General features: G+C 36.5%; 1 protein-coding gene across 24 annotated transcripts in view; it reads right to left on the bottom strand.

The window, feature by feature from the left end:
* LOC150100409 (coiled-coil domain-containing protein AGAP005037-like) overlaps positions 1-27748 on the bottom strand; it is a 1356304-nt gene that overhangs the window by 138337 nt on the left and 1190219 nt on the right. For all 24 annotated transcript variants that reach the window (XR_016549297.1, XR_016549300.1, XR_016549298.1 and 21 more), the window contains 2 exons: positions 19928-20058; positions 8124-8199 (listed from right to left, as the gene is read on the bottom strand). Coding sequence is in view for 19 of the 24 variants with exons in the window: in XM_090403260.1 (XP_090259386.1) it covers positions 8124-8199; positions 19928-20058 (207 nt within the window). In the remaining 5 variants the exon portion in view is untranslated. The remainder of the gene's footprint in view (positions 1-8123; positions 8200-19927; positions 20059-27748) is intronic.

Genomic DNA, 27748 nt, shown 5'->3' with positions numbered 1-27748 from the left:
CTAATAAAAAAATAATAAAAACTTTTTGATGTAATAAAATTTAAAAGTTGACAAATATGCAACCATTTTTACCTTCGACATTATTCAGATATTTTATAGTCAGTATTCTTCATTCCTGATAAAATTAATTTTATCAGGAATAAAGGAAGTGAATTGGTAGCATTGATAGCTTCAGCCTGTCCCAAGGTTATTGGAATCAGTAAAACATGGTTGACTGAAGATGATGCCCTGACAGGAATAGAAATAGAAGAGTATAGCATATTTCAGCAGGATAGGAAGGACAAACAGGATGGTGGAGTGCTATTTATGATGAGTTAAGTCCTCTCAAACTGGTGAATTTGGAAGGAAATGGCACCAACAATTTTGAAAGTGTATGATGTGAGGTGGAGATGGATAGGACAAAATATTTATTGGGATGTTACTATAGGCCAGGGAACACAGAGTGATGAGAAGAAAATATTGAGGTAGATCAGTGTGGTGAGTGCTTTGTCTATTAACAGTTTCAAGGAAAGGTAAGATAGATATTGTGTTGATATTTTAGGTGTCCTGTAATGAGTCAATGGACTCCATGGAGGCACCCATAAGCTATCCAATGCACACACTTTGTTTGCTTGATAAAGGATGAAACAAAGAATAAAATTTCTTGGCATAACCAAGTGAAAAAAAACTTGCAACATCTATCTCTAATCCAAAGTATTTTAGTAATAAGGTGTGATACCTTTTGACTACTTGTATATGGAAATATGACTTCTGCATTACTTCAGCCTTGGTATCTCTTCCCGTTCCGGCTTCAACTGATGTGGCTTTGCATGGATGTGGGAAAATTCACTGAAATGGTTTCCACAGAGATGGGATTACTGAAGTGCTTATTCGGGTGGGTCTATCACTGGGCAGAGTCACTGCTAAGGGTTCTGCTCAATGACAGGGTGGGCCTGTCGCTGAATAGAGCTACTGCTGTGTTAAATGATCCCTTCAGGTTACTCACTGCTGAGTGATCTGAGGTATTGCACGAGTTTTTGGAGAAGTATCCCCACACTTAAACATACCTCTTCTGGGTCTGGCTCCCACTGATGAGATGCTCATCATTAAGTTTGCTTATTTCCTGGGGAGTGGAAAGGTTCTACTTGGTGGCAAGTTTTTGCCTGTCACTGGATGGCACCACCACTGAGTTTCCTGTCCTGGAGCGATTCAGGTCAGGAGTAATAAGTTTACTAGTGGCCCTTTAGGGTCATGCAGTGAAATTTAGTGTGATCTTGTATGTCACTCAGTTTTTGGAGAGGTATCCCCACACTTAAATATACCTCAATAAAGGTCTAAACCGGTCTGGATAGTGGCTCTTTCCATAATGCATAGCATTATACTTGTCTGTAAGGATATGTGCATTGCATTAAGGCAACTGATGTGAAGTAATTAGCCTCTATATACAAGTAGCTCAGTCGTGAAGTTATTTCGCATGCAAACTTTATTTGCTTACACTTGGATAAAGGATGAAACCAACACTATAATTTCTTGGCATCTTTAATTTATAGCATAACCAAGTGAAAAAAATTTCAACAACTTTCAGGGAGAGTTTCCTGACTATGTAAAAATTAAATAAAAATACAAAAAATATATAAAATTAATATAAAAAATCCTTAGCCCACCCATGGTATGAATGCACTGCTACTTTACATTAACCTTTCATGGGTGGGAGTCACATAAAAATAAAAAATATGTATGCAGCATGTCAAAAACATTGAAGCAAGTGAGATAACAAAATAGCTCTGTGTTTGGCCAACTGCTCTTTAATTTGTATGCTAAAGGATATTATTATTATTATTATTATTATTATTATTATTATTATTATTATTGCATGACAACTCCAAAGAGTCTAAGAACACATCACTAGAGGGAATTCCACTCCACACAACTCACTGTCTTTAATGTCAAATCATCCCCATATTGAGGACAATTTGAAGGGAAACATCCAGTTATATTTCCATTATTCAAATTTTTATAGCTGCTGCTATGATTCATGTCAAAGTTTCTGGAACAAAAAACTACATGAAACTGGAATGCAAATGATTAATTTGAATTCCAGCTATTATTAAAAATGTAATATCCATTTGTTTGCTGATGATACTGAACTAGAAGGCAACAGAAAATAAAGATAATGCAGAAATTCTGTAGAAGGATTTGAATATAGTGACATTTTGGGTGAAAGATAACTTAAGCCGCAGTAAAACTGATGAGACTAATTTATAGAGACTATTAAGATGGAACAGGGATGAAACTAATAAGAGGGAACAGGGATTCAAAATTCAGGAGACATGTTGCAAAAAAGTGAAGAAAATCACACAGATGATCACTGAGGCTTTGCTATCAACCCTGCACACCAAAGGCTGCAAATCTTTAGCACACTGGCATCATGTATACACAGTGGTTAAGAAGGAATATATATTGATATGCTTTTGAACAATTATAAGTTGTAGTCCATGGAGAAAAAAGTGAGAGGAAAGCTGTTCACTCCATTTAAGATAAATGGAGTGAAAGAAAGCAATTAGAAGTTTGTTTAATAGGCTTGAAACGGGATAGAGAACAGATGTTGACCAGCAGTTTCTCATATATTTATAAGCTTAAGGAAAATTGGAGAAATGATGGTCTCTAGCTCAGCATACTTGACAATACCTACAAAATGTAAAAGTGATTAGAGGGAGTTTTTGATTTGTGAGGGAATGGGGATATCATGAATTAGCTGGGACAACTCTTCTGGATATCACTGGGCAATTTTATGGAGGCCTGATACACCACACCATATGTGGGAACAGTATTTTAAGATTAGGTGGATTTCAGATTTGTACAAACAAGACCTAATATTCTAATCAGAAAAAGACACTTTTTGTGAAGCGACAAAGTAAACTAATGTGTGCCTTATGCCAAATGACACTTGTGCAATTCAAAGCCAGCAATCTCAAGCATGACATGCATCACAGTAATTTTAGTAAATAATTTCCTCTTGGTTCTGATCTGAGGTAAACTAAACTTTCAACTTTGAAAGAACAACTCCATGGTCAGAGGAGATTGATGTCCATGTTTACTAAAGCAGCTGATGTTACTGCCGAGGCTGGTTTTATTTTAGCATTTAATATTGCACAAGCAAAACGTCCATACATAGAAGAATTTGTCAAAAAGATTATTGCAGAAATAATTTCAGTTTTAGACTCGGATAATAAAAAACTACTCAAACGAATTGAACAGATGACAGTCTCCAGGCATACAATTGAAAGGAGAATTTCTGTTATTAGTGCTGAATTGTAAATAACTTACACCATAACTTGAAAAACTGTTCTGCATTTAGTCTAGCTTTGGATGAATCTACAGATATTCAGGACAAACCACAACTATCTAAATTTGTCTGCTTTGTATCTCATGACCTGGACGTCAAGGAAGAGCTATTGGACTTGATAGCATTGAAAGATACATGTGGCTCTGACATAAAAGAAGCTCTCGATGTTGCATTTACAAAGGCTTCAATAGTGCATAAAAAATTCGTTAGCATTGCAAACGATAGTGCTCCAACTATCAGGTGTAAAAGTTAAGGGCTCATGAGGCTCCTTGAGAATGATGAATCATATCCTGCATTCCTAACTGTACAGTGCATTATTCATAGGGAACATCTAGCTGCCAAGTGTTTTAAATTTGAACACGTAATGGAAGTAGTTCTAAGAATTGTTAACTTTATTCGTTCAAGTGCTAAAACACACAGACAATTCAAAAGACGAGACGAGTGACAAGATTCCTAATGATGTATCATGGTTTTGTTTAGTATGGTGGCTTTCAGTTAGCAGTGTATTAAACAATTTTTTTTTGTTGTTAGACTCAGAGTTTCTTAGAGAGAAGAAGAAATTTTTCCCTCATCTCGAAGACACTCAGTGGCTGTTAGACATTGCATTTATCACCGATGTAGTCCAGCATCTACAGATATTAAACATTTCACCTCAAGGGAAAGAAAAACTAATACTGATTTCGTACAGACCATGATAATTTTCCAAAGCAAATTGCTACTTTTCCAGAGAGAGACCTGAAAATTAAAACTTTCAATCACTTTGTTTGTCTGAAGAAAATAATTACATTCATCAGGAGTGGAATTAGAAACAGGATCTTATATTAGCAAATTAAATGATCTGGTCGAAGAACTCAACAATTGATTTTGCGACCTCCGAGAACTTAAGCCAACATTCACTTTTTTGGAAAATCCTTTCCTCATGAACGTGCTTGAGCGCGATTGTCCTGTTTCAAAACCAATTGTAATGGATATCACAGCTGCAGAACTGGAGCTTTTGGAACTTCAAGAGGATGAAGGATTGAATCTAGTGAAGCAACGTGGATGTTCCATAATTGACTTTTGGAAGCAAGTTCCAGACCAACGGTATCCAACACTTAAGCAATGTGCCAGAAAACTGATCTCCATTTTTGGGACCACGCACTCCTGTGAAGCGCTATTATTATTATTATTATCATCTCGGGGAACTCCAAGGAGTCGACAGACTCATCGAGGGAGGCCCTAACATCTTGTCAAGAACAACTATTCGACATTCACACAGTAACTATCATACCTCGCCTTTAACTCATTCACAGTCATAGCACCCACAACAGACTCTGGCAGCTTATTCCACTCATTCACCACTCTCCAAAAAAAAAACCTAGCTCTAACACCCCTGCTAACCACACTCTTGCCCAGCTTCCATGTATGGTCCCTGGTCCTTCCACCACCAATCCTATTCTCAAAAATATCTTCTGGATTAATCCTATACAAACCCTTCAGTAATTTGAATGTCTCAATCATATCACCCCTTTTCCACCTAACAACCAATTTTTGCAACCCACAAATCTTCAACCTGTTCTCATAAGGTTCATTCCACAGACCTGCTATCATCTTAGTCACTCGTCTTTGGATCCTCTCCACCTCCTCCCCATCAAGAAGAAACCCTGGCGCCCATATCTGGGCATAGTAGTCTAGATGGGGTCTTATCAAGGCTCGATATAGAGGAACAATAACTTGTTTGTCTCTGCTTGTTAAGGTATTTTTCAGCAACCAAGTGATTTGATGAGCTGTTTTGGCCACGTTTGCAATGTGCCCCCTAAACTTCAACTCTCTATCCACCAACGCTCCTAAATCCCTGGCCTCATCAATCTCCTGGAGTATGGTTCCACCAATGTGATATACTGCTGCTAATCTTTTCACTCCAAAATGCATAACCTTACACTTTGCCACATTAAATTGACATCCATTTTCCCTAGCCCAGTCCTCCAAACTATCCAAATCATCCTGCAAAATTTTGACATCCTGTGCACTCACAATTGCTCTACCCAACTTTGCATCATCAACAAACAAGTGAATACTTCCTCTCAGATCCTTTCCTATATCGTTAATGAACAAATTGAAAAGTAGTGGTCCAAGAACAGAACCCTGTGGCACACCACTAGTCACAAGCCGTCTTTTGGACTCCACTCCTGAATAAACCACTCTCTGGTATCTCTCCATCAACTACCCTCCTATCCATCTCACCAACCCTATATCCATCCCCATCTGCTCCAGTTTACTGATTAGAGTAACATGTGGTATCCTGTCAAAGGCCTTGGCAAGGTCCAGTAAAATCACTGTAAACCCATTACCCTTATCCAGTTCAGCTGTCACTGTGCTATAAAACGTGAGCAAGTTACTGAGGCATGATCTACCCTTCACAAAACCATGTTGTCCCCCATACGGTATCCCATTTTCATCTATCCCGTCCTGTATTCTTCTCTCGACTAATTTCTCCAAGACCTTGACAACAATTCCTGATATGCTAATCAGTCGGTAATTTACAACAGCAGTCTTGGAACCTCCTTTATGCAGTGGAACTATTTTCCCCTCTTTCCACCCCCTCGGGACTAACCCAGACCCGAGACTCAAATTAAACAAAATGGTCAAGGGTACTGACAATTCTTTAGTCGCTTCACGTACGACATGAGCTGATATACCATCCAATCCCACAGATGTATTGTCATTGAGGTTTTGCAATAGACTACTCACCTCCACTTCATTCACCACAATTCTCATATAATCTATTGGTTCATTCATTTCTGCAATGTCACCACCTGGAAGATATATTCTTGCAAAGTGCTCACTCAGTAATTCAACTATATCAGCTGATTCGGTTACCTCCCTACCATCGGCATTCTTTATCCTGTAAATCCACCTAGTCTTTGCCTAAAATCTAGATAGAAAGCCTTTCTGGTCCATGGATGAACTCTCTTCAGCTACCCTGCCATCAACACCTGACATGTGGAGAGGATACTGGTCCACAATCTCCCAACAAATGGCTTCCTGGTAGAAGATCTCTCTACACAGCCTAGAAACTTTTGCTCTTCCTAGGAAGATTTGGTCATCAATCTACAGGATCAGAACTAACTAGGGCAGATGTGGCTACCTACTAAATAAATGGGTACTGTTAGACCACCCTTATTGTGAATGTTCTCCCGTGGCTCAGATGATTACTCATATTGTGAACGACTGCCCAAGGCGCCAATTTCACAGTGGTGGTTTAATCACAGGACATCCACAAGGTGACAGTGAGGCCTTGGATTGGCTTTCTAGACTGGACATTGACCTGTAGCTGTTCTGTATTCCTTTTGCCATAAGAATAAATAAAATAAATAAGTATAAATTCGTAGTTTTCGTAAACAAACTGACTAACTACTGTAACAAATATGCTTAAAACTGGCAATGAAAAGGCAGGCTGTAAAAATAGGCAGAAACATTGAAAACATAAGCTGCATTCTGGATGGAATGCAGCTTATGAAATAGGTGAACTGTTTTATAACAAGTAACACAGGTAATTTATTTATGCACAATTTTTTAGTGAAGATGGTATATTAAATATGGAAATAGACAATGCAATTAGCAAAGCTGGTATGGTTAGAAGTTAACTGTATAAATTTATATGGAATAAGAGTAAAATTAGTCAGAACATTAAACTAGACAAGACAGTATTCAAACCATTTTTAGTTTATGAATCTGAGAACTAGGTTAGAAATAAAACAGTTGATCAAAGACTGGAGTCCACAAATATGCGAGTTCTGAGTAAAAGTAGGGCAGATGGCATCAATGGCAATATCGTATTAAAAATGAGGATATTAGGAAGGAATGCATTCAGAAGTGCGTGTGTGTGAATTGGTAAATCCATAAATAAATCTTGCCAGGATGGCAGGGAAAAGACCCAGAGGAAGACTATGATCTAGGTGGATTGATGCAGTAAGAGGAGCTTTGAAGACTGAAATATAAGATCTGATAATAATGGAGTTCTTATAGATAACAGATTAATTTGGGAGAAAACTGTCAATAGGAAGTAAATAATAATATAAACTTTCATATAGTGCTATCATAATATCCTGTATATCCTCAGAAGGCACTTCAGGAATTTGATGATGATGACAGAAAAGAATGATTACTAAGATGGATTTTACAGAAGAAATGCAGAAGAAAGTTTTCAGTTCATGGCAGTAGAAAAAAAATGCAGAATCATCCCTGAAAATAGTCATAGTGCAGCTTAGCAAGAGTATGACTAACTTTCTTCATTGTAGAGTGGTGAACAGGTGGAGTGAATATAAAAAGTATCTTATATACTATGTGGATTAAAGTGGACAGTTCATCTTCTATAACTGCACCAAGATGCCTGAATAATAATAATAAATAAATTCTCTAATGCCTTTTATTCCCAAATGGAGTAGGCAGAGTAGCCCTAAGACAAACCAGCCAAAACTAGATTGTAATTTAGAGCCGAAGTTTTAGCACTCCTTTCACTGGTTACTATTTTAACATAATTTCAATTTCGTTGGATAAGAAGAACAGAAATAGGTTTCTTTACTGATCTCTCTTCTGGAAGTCTCTCAACAAAAAGGCAAGGCCAGGTTACTGTCAACTACCTGGAATAATAGCATTAAGGCCAAATAGTATTAAGCCTTCTCTTGTCATATGAACATGTGGTTTACTTAACACATGAAATACCTGATGAAATCCATGGACAAGATTTCCATGAAAAAAAAAAAAACTTCTTTGAAATAACTAAATAAATCTAAGTTATCGCGAGTTTTAAACTTACTTTTCTTCTCGAACTACTATTTCCATCTCTGCTGCCATAATCGACTTCAGACTTTCCTGAAGTGTAGGGAAGCGGGCTAGAAGAACACAACATAATCAAATGAATATCCCCTTTGAGTTTTAAATGATGAAATATAAAATGTTAAAACAGTAGAAATGTTGAATGAAATACCCACACACACTTAGAATGAATTGTGGGAAAAAAAAATCTTCAAAATACATCGCAGAACATGAGTTTTGTCCTTCCACAAATTTATGTATTTTGGCATGCTAATTACAATATAGTGTTATTGTTTACTATAATTTTTTCAAAAATTTGCATTAATGTTGCATTAAATGCGTATTATATGAACACTTTTATTATTCACATTGTAAACAATCTTGTATGATATGAATAGTTTCAGTCCAAAGACAGTCATGATGTTTATAAAGATTGGCCTGATAAGCCAGATTTCATTCCAGGACAGAGAAATGTTTCTTTCAAAAAAAACCTGTTGCTGATCCATAAGAAAAGTTTTGTGAGATCTCTAAATTTACTGAATCCACCCCACTCTTACTAGTATCCTGAAATGGCTTGAAAAAGTCATATGTTTTCTCTAGATCTGGGCTTCTGAATTTTTTAATCCTTAGCCCATCCAGAGTAGTATTAATATTAATATGCTATAGGCTTACAAATCTTTTGTAGGTGGGATTCATAAAAAAAAAAACTGTGAATGAAGTTAAAGTACCGTAATAGGTTATTCATCTTCATTCCTTTAATATGTCTGCTACTAAGTCCATCAATGCTAGAATCATCATTGTATACAAAGAAATTCTGAAATAAAAATAAATGACATCAAAATTATATTACACATCAGTAAAAATACTGACATCACTTGAGTGAAAAGAAACAACTGTTTGCTATGCAAAAAAAAATTTTTTTTTTTTTTTTTTTGCATCCTTTATTGTCATAATACAGACATATGCATGATTAGATATTTTTCATATATTGTGCAGATATAGTCATCTGGATCTGGGGTGGGAGGAGACAAGTGAAACGATTCAGTGGTGAGTAACCAAGATGACATATGGCATATGGAATTGGGAATATGAGAACAGATTGAGGGGAAGAATGGTATTCAGAATTTGAGATATAGATGGGCAAAGGAGATGTAAAAAAATCACACACACACACAAGTTAGAGAATTATATTAATATTGTGAATGAAATGTTAAGGTGCTATATAAGGAGCAGTGGGGAGGGCAGAGAGAGAGAGGAGGAGGAGTGCTGTTGATGATAATAGAGGGGCTGTGTCTAAGACGGAGATACAAGGAGAAAATACTGACAGTGGTTTTGAAGCAGTTTAGTGAAGTGGACAGGATGAAATAGTTAGTAGGATATTGCTATAGACCTGGTAATGTGGATGGCGGTGAGAAGCAAATATATAGGCAAATTAGTGACTAATAAGAAAGGGTGAATATTATAGGCAATTTCAATTATGATAATACAGATTGGAATGAAGAGACAGCATGTAGAAAACAAAGAAGATAAATTTCTTGAGTTTTTGACGGATAACTATCTTTGGCAGTATGCAACAGAGGGGAACATGAGGATCGAGGGTCTTGGATTTGATTAGCTCATCAGGGGAAGTTCCTTCAGTTGGTAAAAGTGACTAGGTGGTGGTCAGCCACATATTGGGAAAGGATATATATGGAAGTACAAGGCTGGTGATTATGAAAAGCCCAAGAGGCAGCTTGTTGCTATATCTTAAAATGAACTGTGTGGGAAAGAGAGCAATGTTGTTTGAGCGTTTAACTATTCAAAAGAAGCCATGTCTAAACGAGCATATTCCAATTGTCAGGAAGTTAAATAAGGTAGGTGTGAAATGGACAAATGATAAGGTTAAGCATGCAATCTAAGAGAAGAAGGTATTATGGCGGCAGTATTAGATGAGCGATAATCAGTTATAACCAAGAAGATGCTCACTTGGTAAGGACAGCAAAAGTGCAGTACATGCTATCAGACTGAAGAAAAAAAAATAAAAAAATCCCAGTTTTTTTTTTATACATATCCAAACAGAAGGAAGAACAATTATGAAGAGATGATACTGGTTAATGAAAATGGAAGAATGCTAATCATTATTATTATTATTATTATTACGAGACACTTCCAGGGAGTCCAAAGACTCATCGAGGGAGAGTGTGCCAAAAGCATCGACCGATTGTCCCCTTCCAACTACTAACTGCGCTCAAACTTGCTTAACTTTTTGCATGAGCTATTAGTAGCAGAGGCTCTACCAATTGACCAACCTTTGCTGGCCTTTCAACCTTTCATTGTGGAGGACATAGTCAAGATATTAAATGAGAAATTCATAAAGGTATTTCATTGTTGTGAGTGTGATATCATGTAGAGCTTGAGTGTAGCAGAAAAAGAAGGACTGATAGTGAGAAAGCAGGAGGTATATAGAAAATTGAGTAAACTTGATGTTGGACTTGATGACATATCACTGTGTGCTTTGAGGGAATGTTCCAGTGTGATATCATATAAATACACCAGCAGTTATAGGATTACAATGAGCCAAGTTACAAAGGAGTGGAAAGAAGGCAAAACTGCTTCATAAAGTTGATAAGACTGGGCATTCAAATCATGTGACAATCTGTATATCTGGTGTTCTGATTAAAGTGTTGGAGAGGTAGTGAGAGCCAAAATCCAGAAATGGGTTGATAACAAGCAGCATTCTCTTTCATGGAGAGCATGAGTTTCCTAATAAGAGATCATGTTTTTAGTAATATACTTACCTATTATAACAAGGTCACAAATTCACTGAACATAAGAAGTGCATATACAGTAGTATATTTAGATTTTGCAAATGCCTTTAATAGACTGTTACATGACAAGTTAGCAATAAATCGAAAAGGTAGAGTTGGATTATAGACATGAACATAGGATTGTAGACTGACTGCCTGATGGGTATGAGCAAATTCTGTATAGGAGAGCAATATCGCAGAGGAGGAAAGTCACCAGCAGTGTGTCCCCAAGGATTTGTTTTGGGGTCAGTCCTGTTTAACTTGTATGTTAATGATGTTGGGAAAAGTTTGAATGAGGATGTGCCATTGTTTACAGCATGATGCAAACTTGGGAAGAACCATAAGGAGTAGAGTAGATGTTGCTTTACAAGAGGATTTGAACAGACTTTGCAAGTGAGCAAACAAGTGGTAATCCTAGTTCAATATTAAAAAGAATAAGGTTTTAAAATATGTGAAGCAAAGATTGGATGCAGAATATACAATTGGTGGGGATATCTTAGAGAAGGAGATAAGGGATCTGGGAAAAATGGTGAATAAGGACTTACAATTTAGGAAATACAATGCTAAAATTGTGAGAACAAGCACAATGAATTATGACAAATGATGCAGAGGGTATTGACATCAAATAACATATCACAAAAGAAGTGATCAGGGCCGTCGCCAGATTAGGTCGTGCCCTGAGGCAAACAATTAAATATCGACCCTGATGGATTATAAGACAAAAATATAAGAAAATCTCCAATTGCTATTTTGTTTTTATTACAAGAGAAATATTAAAGCAAAACGATTACATAATAATATTAATTAAAAGTTTGCTCTATGGGGATATCACACAATAAAATTGTTTATAAGCTCTTCTAAATTTAAATTATAAGCTAATACCGCCTCTGTTGATATAATTCCTAGACCAACCAATCTTTCTTGGGTTATTGCTGTTTGCAAATAATTTTTAATCAGTTTAAGCTTGGAAAAACTTCTTTCTGCACTTGCTACACTAACAGGAATTGTTAGCATAGCGACAGCACCTACCGCAATATGGCTGAATGAGCGCCCTTATTAAGACATGCCGTGAGGCAGGGTGTCTCTATGCTACACCCTGTCGATGGTACTGGTTATGATAGTAATAAATATTGACTTCATCATGTTGTTAAACATGTAGGAAAAAGTATTTGTTTTATATTCCTCCCAGATGCTTTTTAAAGAATTAAAGTGTTACTGGAACAAATTCCTATGCATTTTATTATTATTAACACCAGACCTCCATGGAGTCAAAAGACTTATTGTGAGAGGCAAACAATGTTACACACAAAGCCCATCTAACCATGCTTTAAACCCATTCAATGTATCTTCATTCAATACAATGTCAGGCAAAGCATTCCACTGACTAACCACTCTCCATGCAAAGAGCCTATTCATATATGCACCTACTCACACCCTCCGTATACAACTTCCAGGTATGTCCCACTTGTTCTACCCCCTTCTCCCATTATACAAAAAAAATTTCTTCCACACTACTGGTAACAACCCTTTAGCAACTTAAATGTCTCAATCATGTCCTATCTCTTCTTCCTATTCATACAGCCTTGCAAACTGCATTCTCTCAGTCTGACCTCATATCCCAAAGACCAATTATGACCTTAGTCTTCTCTGGACCCTTTCCAAAATATCCTTATGTTCACAAATCACTAGACCATCAAAATGCTGTATAAAAATGAAAAAAAATTTAAGTCTTTAAAATGAACAACAAAAAAAATCTGAAACAATAAATCAACCATATCTATAATCAGTCTGCTACTCACAAGTAGCAGACTGATTTTCCTTTTAAAGGATGAAAAAACATTTTGAGAGCAGAAAGCTTGAATAACATAAAATTGATTTCATTGTTGTTATGTGGCAATCTTACTCAGATTGAAATGAATGGAAATGCTTTGTTATTTCTCTCATCTTAATGGAGAAGTGATATGTACACAATAATCTAAATCTTCAGTGATTGCACAGTTAAATATATGTGTTATTGTAAATTAAAATTATTTGTTTGGTTATTCAAAAGACCCATTGTGGGAATTCCCATAATGAGTTTTTTTTGGCTCCATAGTAGTCTGGTGATGATAGTAAGAATTATTGAATCCATAATCTTGTTAAGCATATGTAGGTTTGTAAATAAATAATATGTTGTAGATTTTTTTTTTTCATTTTAAAGAGAGAAACATTCAGAATTAACAAAAACAACATTAAACATTTATTATTTTTACACAGCATTCTGATGGTCTAGTGATTTGTGAACATTGGGGAAAGAAAAACAATATAATCTATAATGTTATCAGTTACTTCATATGAATGCTACAGAGACAGAAAATAAAATAACAGAATGGGAAAAAGAAATTTTGAGCCACCCAAGATAAAATATTAAACACTCAGTATCATATTAGATAGCATTAGGATATTAGAAAGCAGTGTCAACCTATTATATAACCTTGTGTGTGTGTGGTGCTCGTGTAAGCATGTGTAGTGTACGTGTGTACACTACACATGCTTGCCAGAGCCAAATTTCACAGAACAGAATGGCTAGTTATTTTGGATTAAATTATGCTGGTTTGTAGGAGTAAAACCTAGTTCAGGAGAAATAAACACACACAGTTACTTCAAAAGCTCATTACTAGATCTAACGGAATGAATATAGCACAGAGATACAATTAAACACAAGTTTAATGGATCCTATATTTCATGTCACAGAGACATCAGAGATACAATAATAAAAGCACGCACAAAAACAATTGAAACAATAAGTGGAAAAAAGTTAGACTAAAAGCCTAAGGTCCTGTGAGGGACACCCTTCATGGGTGCTGTTGGATAGCTTTAGCTGTTGGGCTGGAGGCCTAAGAATTAAAAAGTTTCCTAAATCTTGGGAAGTTAAGCACAACCATATTTATTTAGATTAGTCTGGCTTTTTTAGATCTCCTACAGATTCCAAAAAAGTCTTTCAAGTTTGTATTTGCTTCAGTGAAGCATAGTAGTTTTTTCCCATTTGATGTGCAAGGTATTCGAGGTGTGGTCAACGAGACCCAACTGAACATAGTTATGGTGGCAGATTTATTTCTAGGCAGATCTTCCACTTTCATCATAATATGATAGTATGCAAGAACAGGCAATCTTATAAAAATCTATAAGAGGTAGAAATGGTTTTGAACCAAAATAAAATGTTCCTCTTTGGAATAATTCAAAAGGAACTTTTTTTTTTCTAATCAGACAAATTCATAATCCAGGATAGAATTTTTTTGTTATCATGAATTTTTTTTATCTATCTGGATTGGAACAACTTATTTGTTCCTCTGAAAATATATTTATGGGTGGGAGCAAAAAATATTTTACTCTCAAAGAATATAATGCTCCATCTGAAAAACACACAAATATTATGTGTGCACGTATTTTTTCTTCCTCTCCTCTCCCTTTGGTCTATTTTTGCCCATCACCTGAGTAAAAGCAATGTGTTTACACACACATATATACATTCTCGTGGAAAGGTTTAGACATTGGTTATGCATTTTTACTAAATAGCTTAAGGAAATTGCAACATACGCTAGGATATACATTAAAATAAATTTTAATACACTTCCAATATTTCAGCAACGTCACGTTGCAATTTTAACAGGAACTTAAAAACAAGACACTGCATGCAAGCACAACAAACAGTAAATGAGGACGAAGCAGGAAGCTATTCTTTCTCCTAAAAGTCCTGATGGTGCCCATTACCGGGCAATGTTGGTATTCTTGGGGGATTGGGCTGAAGGTCTTCTGATGTAGGTTTTCCAAATTTGTTGAGGTTTGTATTGTTTCTTAGGGCTGAGGCTGATTCCATGAAAAGCTTGTTGTATTTGAATTTACTACGGTGCATTATCGTGGCTTTCTTCCTTACAGACCATGCACTGGATACCTGTCATAAAATACAGTGGAAGAAAGCCACAATAATACACCGTAGTAAATTCAAATATGAAAGGCTTTTCACGGAATCAGCCTCAGCCCTAAGAAACAATCCAAACCTCAACAAATTTGGTTGCATGAGACTGCCCCAAATTTGGGAAACCTACATCAGAAACCCTTCAGCCCAATCGCCCAAGAATACCAACATTGCCTGCTAGGGGGTACCATCAGGACTTGGAGAAAGAATAGCTTCCTGCTTTGTTCTTATTTACTGTTTGTTGTGCTTGCGTGCACGTCTTGTTTTTAAGTTCCTGTAAAAATGGCAACGTGACATTGCCGAAATATTGGAAGTGTATTAAAATTTATTTTAACGTATATCCTAGTATACGTTGTAATTTCCTTAAGCTATTTAGTAAAAACACATATATACAATATGTGTGTGTGTGTGTGTGCACGTGCGTGCGTGCACATGCATCTTTTTCAAACAGAGCATTATTTTCTGAGAGTGAAATTTTTGCAAAAAAAAAAAAAAATTCGCTTCTCTGGATTAAATTAGTAGAAATGTTCTACAACTTGACTTGATAATCAACATTTATGGAGAACTGACATAACGAATAGCTTACTAATGATATGGCTGTCCTGAGCATCCATTGCTGCTTCATGCCGCTATAAGCCAAATCCATGAATGTATTATTCTCAAAGATAGATGTCCCAGAACCTAAACACCAATTGTTTCAGTAGGATAGAAATATATTTACAAAATATATAGTGTTCCAGTCTGGAATAACTGTCTGAGGATCAAAAAGGGTTCACTCTTCAGATATTTATTTAAACCCTGAGGGGAGGGAGTGAATCCTTAGGCAAGTACATAAGGGCAGCCAGCCTCAGATGAGATTTGAAAGAAGTGGAGATTATTTTCTTTAGAGTTCTGGCTAATTTTTATAAGGTGCCCCAGATATAGGAAATTTTTTTTTCTTTTTTTTTTTTGCCATTGTAACCATTGGACATGAAGGTCTGGTGAATAAAGGAGAGTTCAAATGAAAGGGAAGCCTGGGTGAACAGAGGTTAGAGCCGCTGTTGACAAGGGTTTTGATAACACCATATTGTTGAGGGGTGGGGATTGGAAAGATTATGTATGTATCCATTAAACTTGTGTTCAGTTGTTTCTCTGTGCTGTATTCGTTCCATTAAGCCTAATAGTGAATTTAAACCAGCAAATAAGTCTAAATACTCAACTAGATCAAAAGTATAATCCTTGTATTTTTTATTCATTTGGAATTTGTACAGCATTACTCTTGCCAGTATAACATATAGACTGTCATAGTACTCTTTAAATAATTCTGACATGACAACAATTAAAGTAACTGATGTCAGATGTCACTAGCATTCTTCTTCTTCTTGCTCACTATATAGCCAAAGAATACCTGTGAATTTCCATTGTCCTGACAAGACTTCTATCACAGTGCATTTTTAATTTCTTTATCATGCTTGTCACCTTTCTTGCTTACTTCTTATACATGTCACACATCTTGCCATTGTGTGCTGTCTTAACATCTTTATATGACCTTTCATTGGATAAACAATTTCACTGTTTATTCATTTAACTTTTCATTAATGCCTGTATTAGATGGGTTTTACCTTCTTCTAGTGCTCTATCAATTTCTTTCCTTTGCAGCTCATCATCCACATGCTGGGGTAGTTTGGCTACAGACCTTTTTTGCAGTCACTCACCTTATAGTTTGTTTTGCATATATCCTTTTCTGAATGAAACCTTAACCTTGGCTACCCCTCCTGAGTTAGCTGTTGTTACTATTTGGGATTACAGGAAAAGCCTTAGCTGCTATGAGCACACTGTCTGTTAAATGCACATATTCTTTATTTGCAAGTTTGACTGTTTTGCAGGAAGGAAAACTTGAGTTTCTGGAGGAAAAGTCCTGCTGAAGCTGTAAGAGACTACCTCATCTTCAAATGAAAAACCCTTATAAACAATTGACATCCTAGATGGGATTTGCACTCAGGTCTTTCCACGTAAAGGGTACTATCAATACTGACTGAGATGCAGAGGCTCTGCTCCCAAGTAACTACCTTGTGATCCCTCTTGCCACCAGATCATAGTGTTAACACCTCATTCACAACTGCATCCTTTGAGGTTATCACCTAATTTAAAACTTCATGTTGCTTCCATCACATTTTGTTTAAGATAGTTATACCCAGGAACTCAAGAAATTTACTTATCTTTATTTCCACATACAAACTCCTCTTTCCAATTCAAAATTAAAACTGATGATTAGGACTGGCTTCTTTTTACTTGCCCAATTCAAAGTTTATAATAACTATCCCATAAGATATACTATTTAGTTTATCTCGATCTGCACTTCCATATCTCTCCAGATATAACTGATTTCACATTATCTCTCTACCTTCACTCTAGTTAGAGAAATAATATGAGATCAACTCATTGTTCCTAGTTGTTTTCACTGTGCTTTTCTGATTATTCTTTCATTCTTGTATCACCCATTCTTCAGTGTCTCTTTCTCTCATCTAATATAAGTCATTTCAAATAAGAGAGAGACATGTAGTACATGTCTCTCTCTCTCTCTCTCTTATTTGAAGAGACATGTAGTACATCTCTTTCTCTCTTAAGTCACTCCAGTTTCCCTTTGCTACATCCACAAACTGCACAGCTCAGTCATCATCATTATTATAATTATTATCATCTGACCTTCATGGAGTCAAAGGACTTATTGCAAGAGGTCCATACTCACTCATTCAAAAAATTTATTGAACCATGCCTTAACCCATTCACAGTTTCCACATTCACCACACTTTCAGGTCATCAATGTGAGTGGAATGACAATGCATTCCATTCACCAGTCACTTTCCATGCTTCTTCTCACTCTTTTGCTCGTATTCTCCTTATACAGCTTCCAGAGATGGTCTCTTGTTCTACCCTTGTCTCCCTCTACTATATGAAAAATCTCTTCCATATCAATCTAATAACAATCCCAGTCACCAACTTATGAATAGGAAAAAGAAGAGGAGGGGATATGATTGAGACATAAGTTGCACTGGGCATCTCTGCAAGTTGCATTGAGCCATTCATCATCATTATTTTGTGACACCTTCAAAGAGTCCAAACACTCATCGATGGAGGGCACCTACTCTATCACTCTCCACATCCACCATGTAATCCACCAACCATCTCTGATCTATTTTTCAACTCATTATTGTCTACCTAGACAATGCAATAATCACTTTCAAATTATACTAATATCCATCACCTGCTACAGTAACTATTCCAAATCCTTATGTGTGTGTGTGTGTGTGTGTGTGTGTGTGTGTGTGTGTGTGTGTGTGTGTGTGTGTGTGTGTGTGTGTGTGTGTGTGTGTGTGTGTGTGTGTGTGTGTATACACACACACATTTTTTTCAAGATTATGTAGGACATATGTAATCATTTCTTTGTTCATTGCAATTAAAGGGATTTTAATTTACATCTTTTTAATCAAAAGCTATTAATTACCATAAAAATAAAACTTTTCAAGCTTTGTCATCATCAACAACTGATTACAACAGAAAAGGTTCAACAAACAAAGTTATTCTCACATTTTGTTTTATTTATGCATTGTGACATTTTACAAAATGATTTACAGCTTTTAACAAATAGCATCTGGAACACTAAAAGCACTTGAAACCCAGGGAACTGAGAAACCATATATTGAAACACTAAAACATATTTACAATAACGCAACTTCTGTAATTAAATTATATAAAAACAGCGAGAAATTCCCAATACAAAAAGGCATCTGGCAAGGCGACACCATATCTCCCAATTATTTACAGTTGCACTAGAGGAAGTCTTTAGAAGCCTTGACTTGGAAACAAAAGGAATAAACACAAATGGAGAAAGGCTACATCATCTAAAATTTGCAGATGATATTGTCCTAATAGCAGATAATCTTGAAGATCTGAAAAAAGGCTAAATCAGCTAAATGAAGCCTCCAGATTAATTGGATTAAAAATAAATAGAGAAAAAACAAAAATAATGATGAATAAATATAGTAACCATAGAACTGTCAAAGTTGAAAACCATGAAATAGAACAAGTTACTTCATATGTATATTTGGGCCAATTGTTATCCTTTGAGGAGTGCCAAAGAAAAGAGATTTAACGAAGAAATCACCTTGGATGGATGGCTTATGGAAAAATGAGAGACATATTCAGAAGTGATATCCCTATGAGTCTAAAAAGGAAAGCTTTTGACCAGTGCACACTTCCTGTCCCTAACATATGGAGGAGAAACATGGATTTTAACAGAAGCCCTAAACAAAAAGCTGAGAACAATACAACATCGCATGGAAAGAAGTATGCTAAAAATAACATTAAGAGATAGGAAGACAAATACCTGGATAAGATCTCAAACAGGTGTCATGGATATTGTAAAATACATTAAACAGGCTAAGTGGAGATGAGCTGGCCATATTGCCAGATGCAGTGACGGGAGATGGACTAGAAAAAAAACAGAGTGGAGACCAATGGATGGAGCAAGACAAAGAGGAAGACTGAGAAGAAGGTGGAGGGATGAACTGGAACAAATTGCAGAAGTGAGATGGATGGGAGAGGCAGAAAACCGAGTGATCTGGAAAACCATGGGGAAGACCTTCGTCCAGCAGTAAACAGAACCAAAAGGTTGAAGAAGAAGAACAAATAGCATAATCATTTAGCAGCCTCACCAGCAAATAGCATACTTTACAGTAATATACTACATTTGTAAAATCATCAAATTTTCATTAAGAGTTATTAAATATTATTGTTTATTTATGACAACATTTCTGGAAGTATTAATTTTTGTAATATTCAAAGGAAAACTTGAAACTATTATGAATAAGAAAGTGCATCTTATCTGTTTTGATGAATAACACTGAAATCTAATTCTCATATATTGTAAAAAAAATATAATACCTAAATTTTACAAATCTGAATCAGATGTTTTGTTATCATATATCTTAAAGATGAATATAAATATTTCATATTTTCTGCAAAACTGATAGATTAATGATAAAGAACACATTAAAAAAGAACTTACTGAGTATAAACCATTACCTTTAAGGTCTGCCACTGTTTTACTTGCCCTGCTCAAAATCAATGCCATGCCTTCAACGTCACTCATGTTAACTTGACAGCGGCGATTTATAACATTACTTCTAAGTTCTTCAACCTGGCTTTCTAGCTCTCTATATGCATACAGATATATATAAAATCAAGTTCCTATTTACAACGAAAAATAAAGTAAGGAAAATGACTAAATTCAAGGTAATATATATATACAGTAATAACCTAAAATCTAATCATGAAAAAAAAAGTGAAAATAATATCAGGTAAGTAGACTTTATGTTATGAAGATTTTGCAAAATGATACCAAGAGAAACCATCATTTATAAAAAAGCATTATGGTTTCCAAAAATAAGTAAATAAGGAAAAGAAAGGAATTTCAGACCATAATCACATGACATATAAGGAAGAATGTGGAAAGATGAAGACTAGATGTCTGTGAAGAAATAATACAAAGTGAACATTTAACATTTAGAAGTTTATAAGATATTGACACCATTTATGAAAAATAGAATACTGTGAAACCTCAAAGATAAAATGTTTCTTTTATCAGTTTCATCATTGTTGCTGCTACAATGATGAAACTGGACACAGTGGTAATATAATCTAAGTAAAGCATAAACTTCCCTTCTTTTCAGTAAGTGAAAACAAAACCACTTATTTTTGAAATTTCAAATATGAATTTGATGATAACTTATAGACTGCTTATACTGATATTCTGTTCATCCTTTCTTAATACAGAATACTTTGTCCCATAGCAATGTATAACAGTTAAAGATAAAGCAAAGTAAACAACAATTTTGTGTGAGTGTGTGCAAGTGCATGCATGTGTGCTCACAGCTTATATCTCTTCAATATAATCACTAATACATTTGGGTAGTCTTTTCTCACCTATGGGGCAACTACGAAATTCTGTCTACAGTGAGTATCCTAAAGGACTGGTCTGTGGTATACAATATATATTTGTGCTTTCATTTTAGGTCAGATTTCAATGGTTCATGGTGAATTTATTTAGAAACTGTATGACTATCCTACTATATGTCTTCATGCACTGTCAAGAAACATAATGTGCAAAGTGTCCTTTTTGTTGAAAGTTTTTCCGTATGGTTATACTATAAATTAAAGATACCAAGAAATTATATGTCTTCATGCACTGTCAAGAAACACAATGTGCAAAGTGTCCTTTTTGTTGAAAGTTTTTCCACTTGGTTATGCTATAAATTAAAGATACCAAGAAATTATATACTTGGTTTAATCCTTTATCCAAGTGTAAGCAAACAAAGCTTGCATTTGAAATATTTTCAGGACTGGGGCAACTCATAATAAAGGTGGTATGACTTCACATCACTTGCCTTAGTATCCCATAATGCAAAGCATATCTCCTTGTGGAGATGTATGCATTATGGGAAGGGTCACTACCCAGACCAGTTTCGACATTTATTGAGGTCTCATCAGTGTGAGTCAGACCCAGCAGTGATACCAAGGTATCAAGGTTGAAGTAATGCAGAAGTCATATTTTCATATAGGAGTTGCCACATGAGTTTTTTAGTGTAAAGTGGCCAATAAATGTTTCATTTTGCAATATGAAAATTTTGCAGTTTGCCACTCCAGGCCCAACATATAACTCATCCACCATCTGCTGGTTATTGAGATAGCATGTGACACCTTTCATTTCTTATCAACAGAATAACCATTAGTAATTGATGGAGAACTGTCATGACTGCCTTCAAAGGCTTTCACCTATTGAGCACAGTGCTTACTCTGCTGGCTAACAACATGTATATGTGGCAGCATCATAACCTCATTCAACTCAGTCCTGTCCATAAGCACAACTGTGACCACTGAATATCCATTCTATCAGAAGTCTAAATGACATACCTTTTCTAATAATATATATATAACGTAGAGCATAGTTGGAATAAATGAAATATGGTTGGATGAGAATAACATCTTCATGGGAATAGAAATGGAAGGATATGATGTTTTTCATGAGAATAGCAAAGGCAAAAAGAGGGAAGAGATGCTGCTAGCAGGGGAATTATGTCCATGCAAGGTTGAGATACAATTGGCAATTTGAAAATTTGGCAATGGTTCTGAAGCATATCTTAACTGGATATGTGCGGTTAGTGTGGAGACAAAGAAATGCAGAGGCAACTTGGCCTAGTGAGCAAGTGAAAGATGATCATTATGGATGGATGATTTCAATTATGGCAATAAAGAGAATGAATTTCTCACATTCTTAACAGACAACCTTAGGCAGTATGTAACAGTGGCCCCGCAAGGGTTAAGTGTCATAGATATGGTTATATAATCAGAGAATGTGATTATGAATGGAGTAACTAATCTTCCCTTGCTTGGTGAGAATGAGCATGATGTGATCGCCTAGGTTGCAACCAGTCATATGAGAACTTCTATAAAGAAGGGATATGTGTGGAACAGCAAGGTCGGTGATTATGAAAATCTTACAAAAGCATGAAAAGAGGAATTGATGGGAAGGAGACACACGATGCATAGACATTGATTTAACAGCAGCAATGCCTGGGTGTATTCCAAAGGTGAAAAGGCTAAAGGAAGAAGGCACTTTGGAGGCAACACACAAGATGAATACTGGTAATGATCAATTGCATGAAGAGTACAAAGTGTAAGCCAGGAAGGCAGCTCAGTAAAGACAACAAAAGTGGAGTATGAGAAGAAATTAGTCAATCAAGGTAGAAAATATCCTAGTGAGGTCTTTCAAAATGTGGCTAGTACAAGGAAAAATGACTATTAGGAAGGTGATGCTAGCTGATGACACTGGCAAATTAATAACCAGTATGGAGAATATAGTTGAAGTATTCAACGTTCAGTTTATCAGTGTATTTCATCCTCATGAAGGCAACATCAGGAGAAGCTGGAGTGTAGAGGGACTGATTGAACAGGAGATATATGAGGAATTAAGTAAACTTGATATCAGTAAGTCAATAGGACTTAACAGTATATCACCATGTGTCTTGAGGGAATGCTCTGTGATTAATGGCACCTTTAACACACCTGTTTAAAATGATAATAAATTTAGTTTAATCCTTTATCCAAGTGTGAGCAAACAAAGTTTGCACCCGAAAATATCTTCAGAACTGAATATGGTGTTGTACTACCTTACTGGAGTAAGGTAGTACAACACCGGACAACTCGTAAAGTTGGACCAAGCTAACATCACTCCTATCCCAGTATCTCCCTGAAGATATTTTCAGGCGCAAACTTTGTTTACTCACACTTGGATAAAGGATTAAACTAAATTTATTATAGTCTAACCAAGTGAAAAATAAACTTTTAACATCTTTCTCTAAATCCAGAGTAATTTAATAAAAAAAGGTGGCACACCTTTTGGAAACTCCTATAGGTAAAGATGACCTCGCTAGTGCTTCTGCCTGGTATCTCCACCACTGGGCCTGGCTCCCACTGAAGAGACCTCAATAAAGGTCGAAACTAGTCTGGGTAGTGGCCAATCCCTTAATGCATAATATTATACATATCTGCAAGGAGATGTGTTTTGCATTATGGGAGATACTGGGATAGGAGTGATGTTAGCTTCGTCCACCTTTGCTACAAGTTTCCCGGTGTTGTACTACCGTACCCCAGTAAGGTAATACAACACCATATTCAGTCCTGAAGATATTTTCAGGCGCAAACTTTATTTGCTCACACTTGGATAAAGGATTAAACTAAATTTATTATAGTCTAACCAAGTGAAAAATAAACTTTCAACTGTTTAAAATGAGTCTTGCAACAGGGTGAGTATGAAAGGAATGAAAGGTGGAAAAAATTTTCCACTTCACAAGACTGAGGCTACAAATTATAGTTCAATCTCAGTGTCTGGAGTTGTTAAGGTGTTAGAAAAGTTGGTAAGGATTAAGATTCATGACCAGAGCTTGTTAAGGGAAGGGCATGTCTCAGCAATCTCTTTATGTATTAAAACAAGGTAACAAATTCACTCAATAAGGGAGATTCATATATGGTGGTGGTGTATTTGGATTTTTCAAAGGCTTTTGATAGCCTGCCACATAACTGGATAACAGACTAGTGAGTTGGATAGCTGATCAGCTGTCAGACAGATATCAGCAGGCTGACATATGGAGGATTGGTATCCCAAAAGAGGAAGGTCACTGTTTTGGCACCATTATCGTTTGCTTGTACATTAATTACATTCAGACCAGCTTAACTGGTATGTGCAGTTATTTGCTGATGATGCAAAGCTTGGAAAGGAGATGAGAAGTAGCACAGAGGTTGCCGCCTTACAGAAGGAAATGAATAGACTATGTGGGTGAGCAAACGAGGAGAGCTATTAGATTAATGTTGCAAAGTGCAAGGTCTTGAGATTTCTTAGGCAAGATTAGGATGCAGAGTATATGATTAATGGATCAATTCTGAAGGAGGTAGAGAAGATGAGAAATCTGGGAGTGATCTGGTGGACAGACTTGAAGTTTCGGGGTCACATTTCTAAAATTGTAAGAATATCCAAAAGGGATATGGCAATAACGAGGAGGAGAACATTGACATATAGACGCAAAGAGGTTATGGTTATCTTGTATAACGCTTTAATCAAGCCACAATATGGACTGTGCACAGATTTGGTTGCCTGGTTTTCAAGGGAATGAGGATGCACTGGAGAGGGTCCAGAGAAGGTTTACTGAGTTAGAGTCAGGTCTATGGAATGCCAGATACGAGGACAGATTGATGGAATGCAACTCGAGCAGAGAATAGAAACAGTAGGAGAGAGAGAGAATAAGAAGAATGCAAGGGAGTGCTGGAACCAGGGATGCCAAGATGTCAGGTAAGCAGGGAAACACAGAGAGAAAGTGTTAGCGAAGAGAGAGAGAGAGGGATGCAGGTAAGCAATCAAGGAACAGAGTGGCAAGAGGTGTGATGTATGGACAACTGATCTGTGGAATGCAAGATAGATGCCAGAGGAGTGTTTGCCTGGAGGAATGATAGAAAATGTGGTTATGGCAATTAAGTGAGTTAGAAGGTTGGATGAGATGATTGTGGGCACGAATGACTTGAGAGGCAGTGTAAATTGGGTAGCGAGAGATCTGAGATTCATGACTGATGTTGTACAGAAAAGAACTCAGAGAGGGAAGATAGTGTGTGTTCCCCAAGTATGATAACAACGAGCCGAGTAGAAGAGCATTAATAATGAATAGCATGATAGCCAGAATGTGTCAAAAGGGAGGCTTGGAATACATTGATGCTTGGATGGAATTTGAGCACAGAAAGGAACTGTATGCATTTGAATGAGGGAGAATGTAGGCATCTGGAGAAATTACTGTAATCTGAAGGATTCGGTGTGTCAATGCAGGGGAAACTAGAATTACCAGGGTGGATGGTAATACGGGTGACCACTTGTGGGAATTGGTGCTTCGGAGAAGGGGGGGAATATACTGGATAATGCTGAGTCCAGTAGAGTCAGGAGGGAATAAGGATAAGTATAGAAACAGTGATATTTTTATGATTTATGTTAATGTCAGGAGTATCCAGAATAAAGGAGATGAATTTGTGACACTGATAGCATCAGCCTGTCCAAAGATTATTGGGATCTCTGACATGTGATTGATTGAAGATGATATAATAACAGGAATAGAAGAAGTAGGGTACAGCATTTTTCGAAAGGATAGGAAGGGAAAACACAGTGGTGGAATACTGCTTATGATAAGTGATGACTTATGTTCTCTTAGAGGGGGAGGGCAGTAACACTAATGGTTTTGAAAACATGGTATGAGGCAGAGATGGGCAAGACAAGATATTTAGTGGGGTGTTGCTACAAGCCAAGGAGCACAGAGGATGAGGAGCGGGAGATGTTTAGGCAGCTGAGCTTTGAAAGTGCAAGAAGAATGATTGTTATCGAGATTTTAACTATGGCAGTATAAATTGGGAAGAGGAAAATGCGTGTAGTAATAAGGGAATGGAATTTCTAGAATTCCTGAGGGACAAATGTCTTAGGCAACATGTAATAGAAGGAATACGAGGTTCAAGAGTTTTGGATACTGTCATAGCATCAGAAGAGCTGATTATAACTGAGATGGCATCACTTCCCCCAGTTGGAAAGAGAGCTACCATGTGGTTTTGACTTGGAAGATGAATAGATATGCAGGAGTATTAAAGAGAAGGGAACATATGTGGAATTATAAGGTGAGTGATCTATCAACTTGGGGCAGTTCCATGATGAGAGGAATTGGAAGGGTGAGATATCATTAGTGCTTTGGAAATTGGGAAGGAATATTTGTTATCAGCAATAGTAAGCTGTATTCCACATGTGAAGAAGAGGACACAATTTGGTGTAAAGTGAACGACAAACAATATCAAACAGGAACTGCAGGTGAAAAAGAGGATATGGAAGAGATATAAGGAGAGGGGGTGGAGAGCAATGCATGAAGAATATAAGACTCAGGCCAGGAGAGTGACTAGTATGGTAAATAAGGCAAAATTGGAACATGAGAAGAGATTGGCCCTAAGATCCAAAGAAAATCCTAGGGAATTTTTTAGCTATGTGGCCAGTAGGAGGAAAAATGATTGTGGAAGAATGACATTGTGGGATAAAAATGGAAATAAAGTGACTGATGCAGAGGACATAGTGGAGTTGTTCAATGAACACTTTATTGGAGTATTTCATCCTGGAGAAGTAGGTTTTAATACTCGACATATAGGGCAGGTCCAAGGCCCTATACGTCTAGAGCTGCAAGAGGAGAGTGTGTTTCAAATACTGAGTACTCTGGTCATTAAAGTAGTGAGACTGGATGTGCTAAAGAACTAACAGTTTTGTTGACCTGGATTTTAAATGAAAATCTTGCAACGTGAAAGGTACCCAAAGAATGGAAGGAAGGTAAGATAGTGCCATTGCATAAGGGCGGTAGCAGACTGAAAGTGTCAAATTATAGACCAGTTTGTGTTTCATCAGTAGTTGTTAAGATCTTGGTGAAATTAGTGAGGGACAATATACAGCATTGGGCAGATGAGGGTAATGTTATCTGTGAGAATCAACATGGATTTGTTAGGGAGCACTCTTCCTTAATAATATGATTGCCTTTTATAATAACGGAACAAGAGCAGTTGATGTTGAAAGAAACATTCTGCCATTTTTTTTTGATTTTACAAAGCCATTTAATAGGGTGCCACATTATAAGCTGATATTTAAGTTGCAGCACATGATTTTAGATGTCAGATTAGTCAACTGGATTCAGTATTGGCTATCTGATAGGAATCAGAGAGTTGTGTATGGTGGGGCAATATCAAGGAGGCAGAAGGTTACAAGTGGGGTACCACAGGTCTCAGTACTGGAATCTGTATTGTTTATCCTTTATATTAAAGACATTGTCAGTGGACTGCAGGGGAATATTCAATTGTTTGTAGATTATGTGAAGCTAGGAAGAGTTATTAGTAATAGTGCAAATGTGACAGCCCTGCAAGAGGATTTGAATAAACTGGACGGATGGGCAAATGAATGGGGTGTATCGGTTTAATGCAGCAAAATGTAAAGTCTTGAAGTTTGGGATACATCAGTGGGCGACAGCATACTCTGTTGGTGGAGATGTACTGGAGGAAGTAATGGGAGACAAGAGATCTTGGGGTGATGACTGATAGAAACCTGAAATTCAGGAAATATATTGCAAAGGTCGTGAAGGTAACCCAGAGAATTGCTGCAATACTGAGAAGGATGCTGACCTGCAAAGATAAAATAGTTGTCATTCCATTGTATAAAGTCTTGATCAGACCACACTTGGATTATTGTTTTCAAATTTGGTCCCCATGATTTGAAGGGGATAAAGTAACTTTGGAAAG

This window comes from Typopeltis vanoorti, chromosome 13, assembly GCF_054136105.1.
Source record: "Typopeltis vanoorti isolate ZY-2024b chromosome 13, IOZ_Tvanoo_1.0, whole genome shotgun sequence".
Taxonomy (NCBI): domain Eukaryota; kingdom Metazoa; phylum Arthropoda; class Arachnida; order Uropygi; family Thelyphonidae; genus Typopeltis; species Typopeltis vanoorti.
The sequence above is the reverse complement of the archived record's forward strand: the minus strand, read 5'-3'. Positions and strand labels throughout refer to the sequence as shown.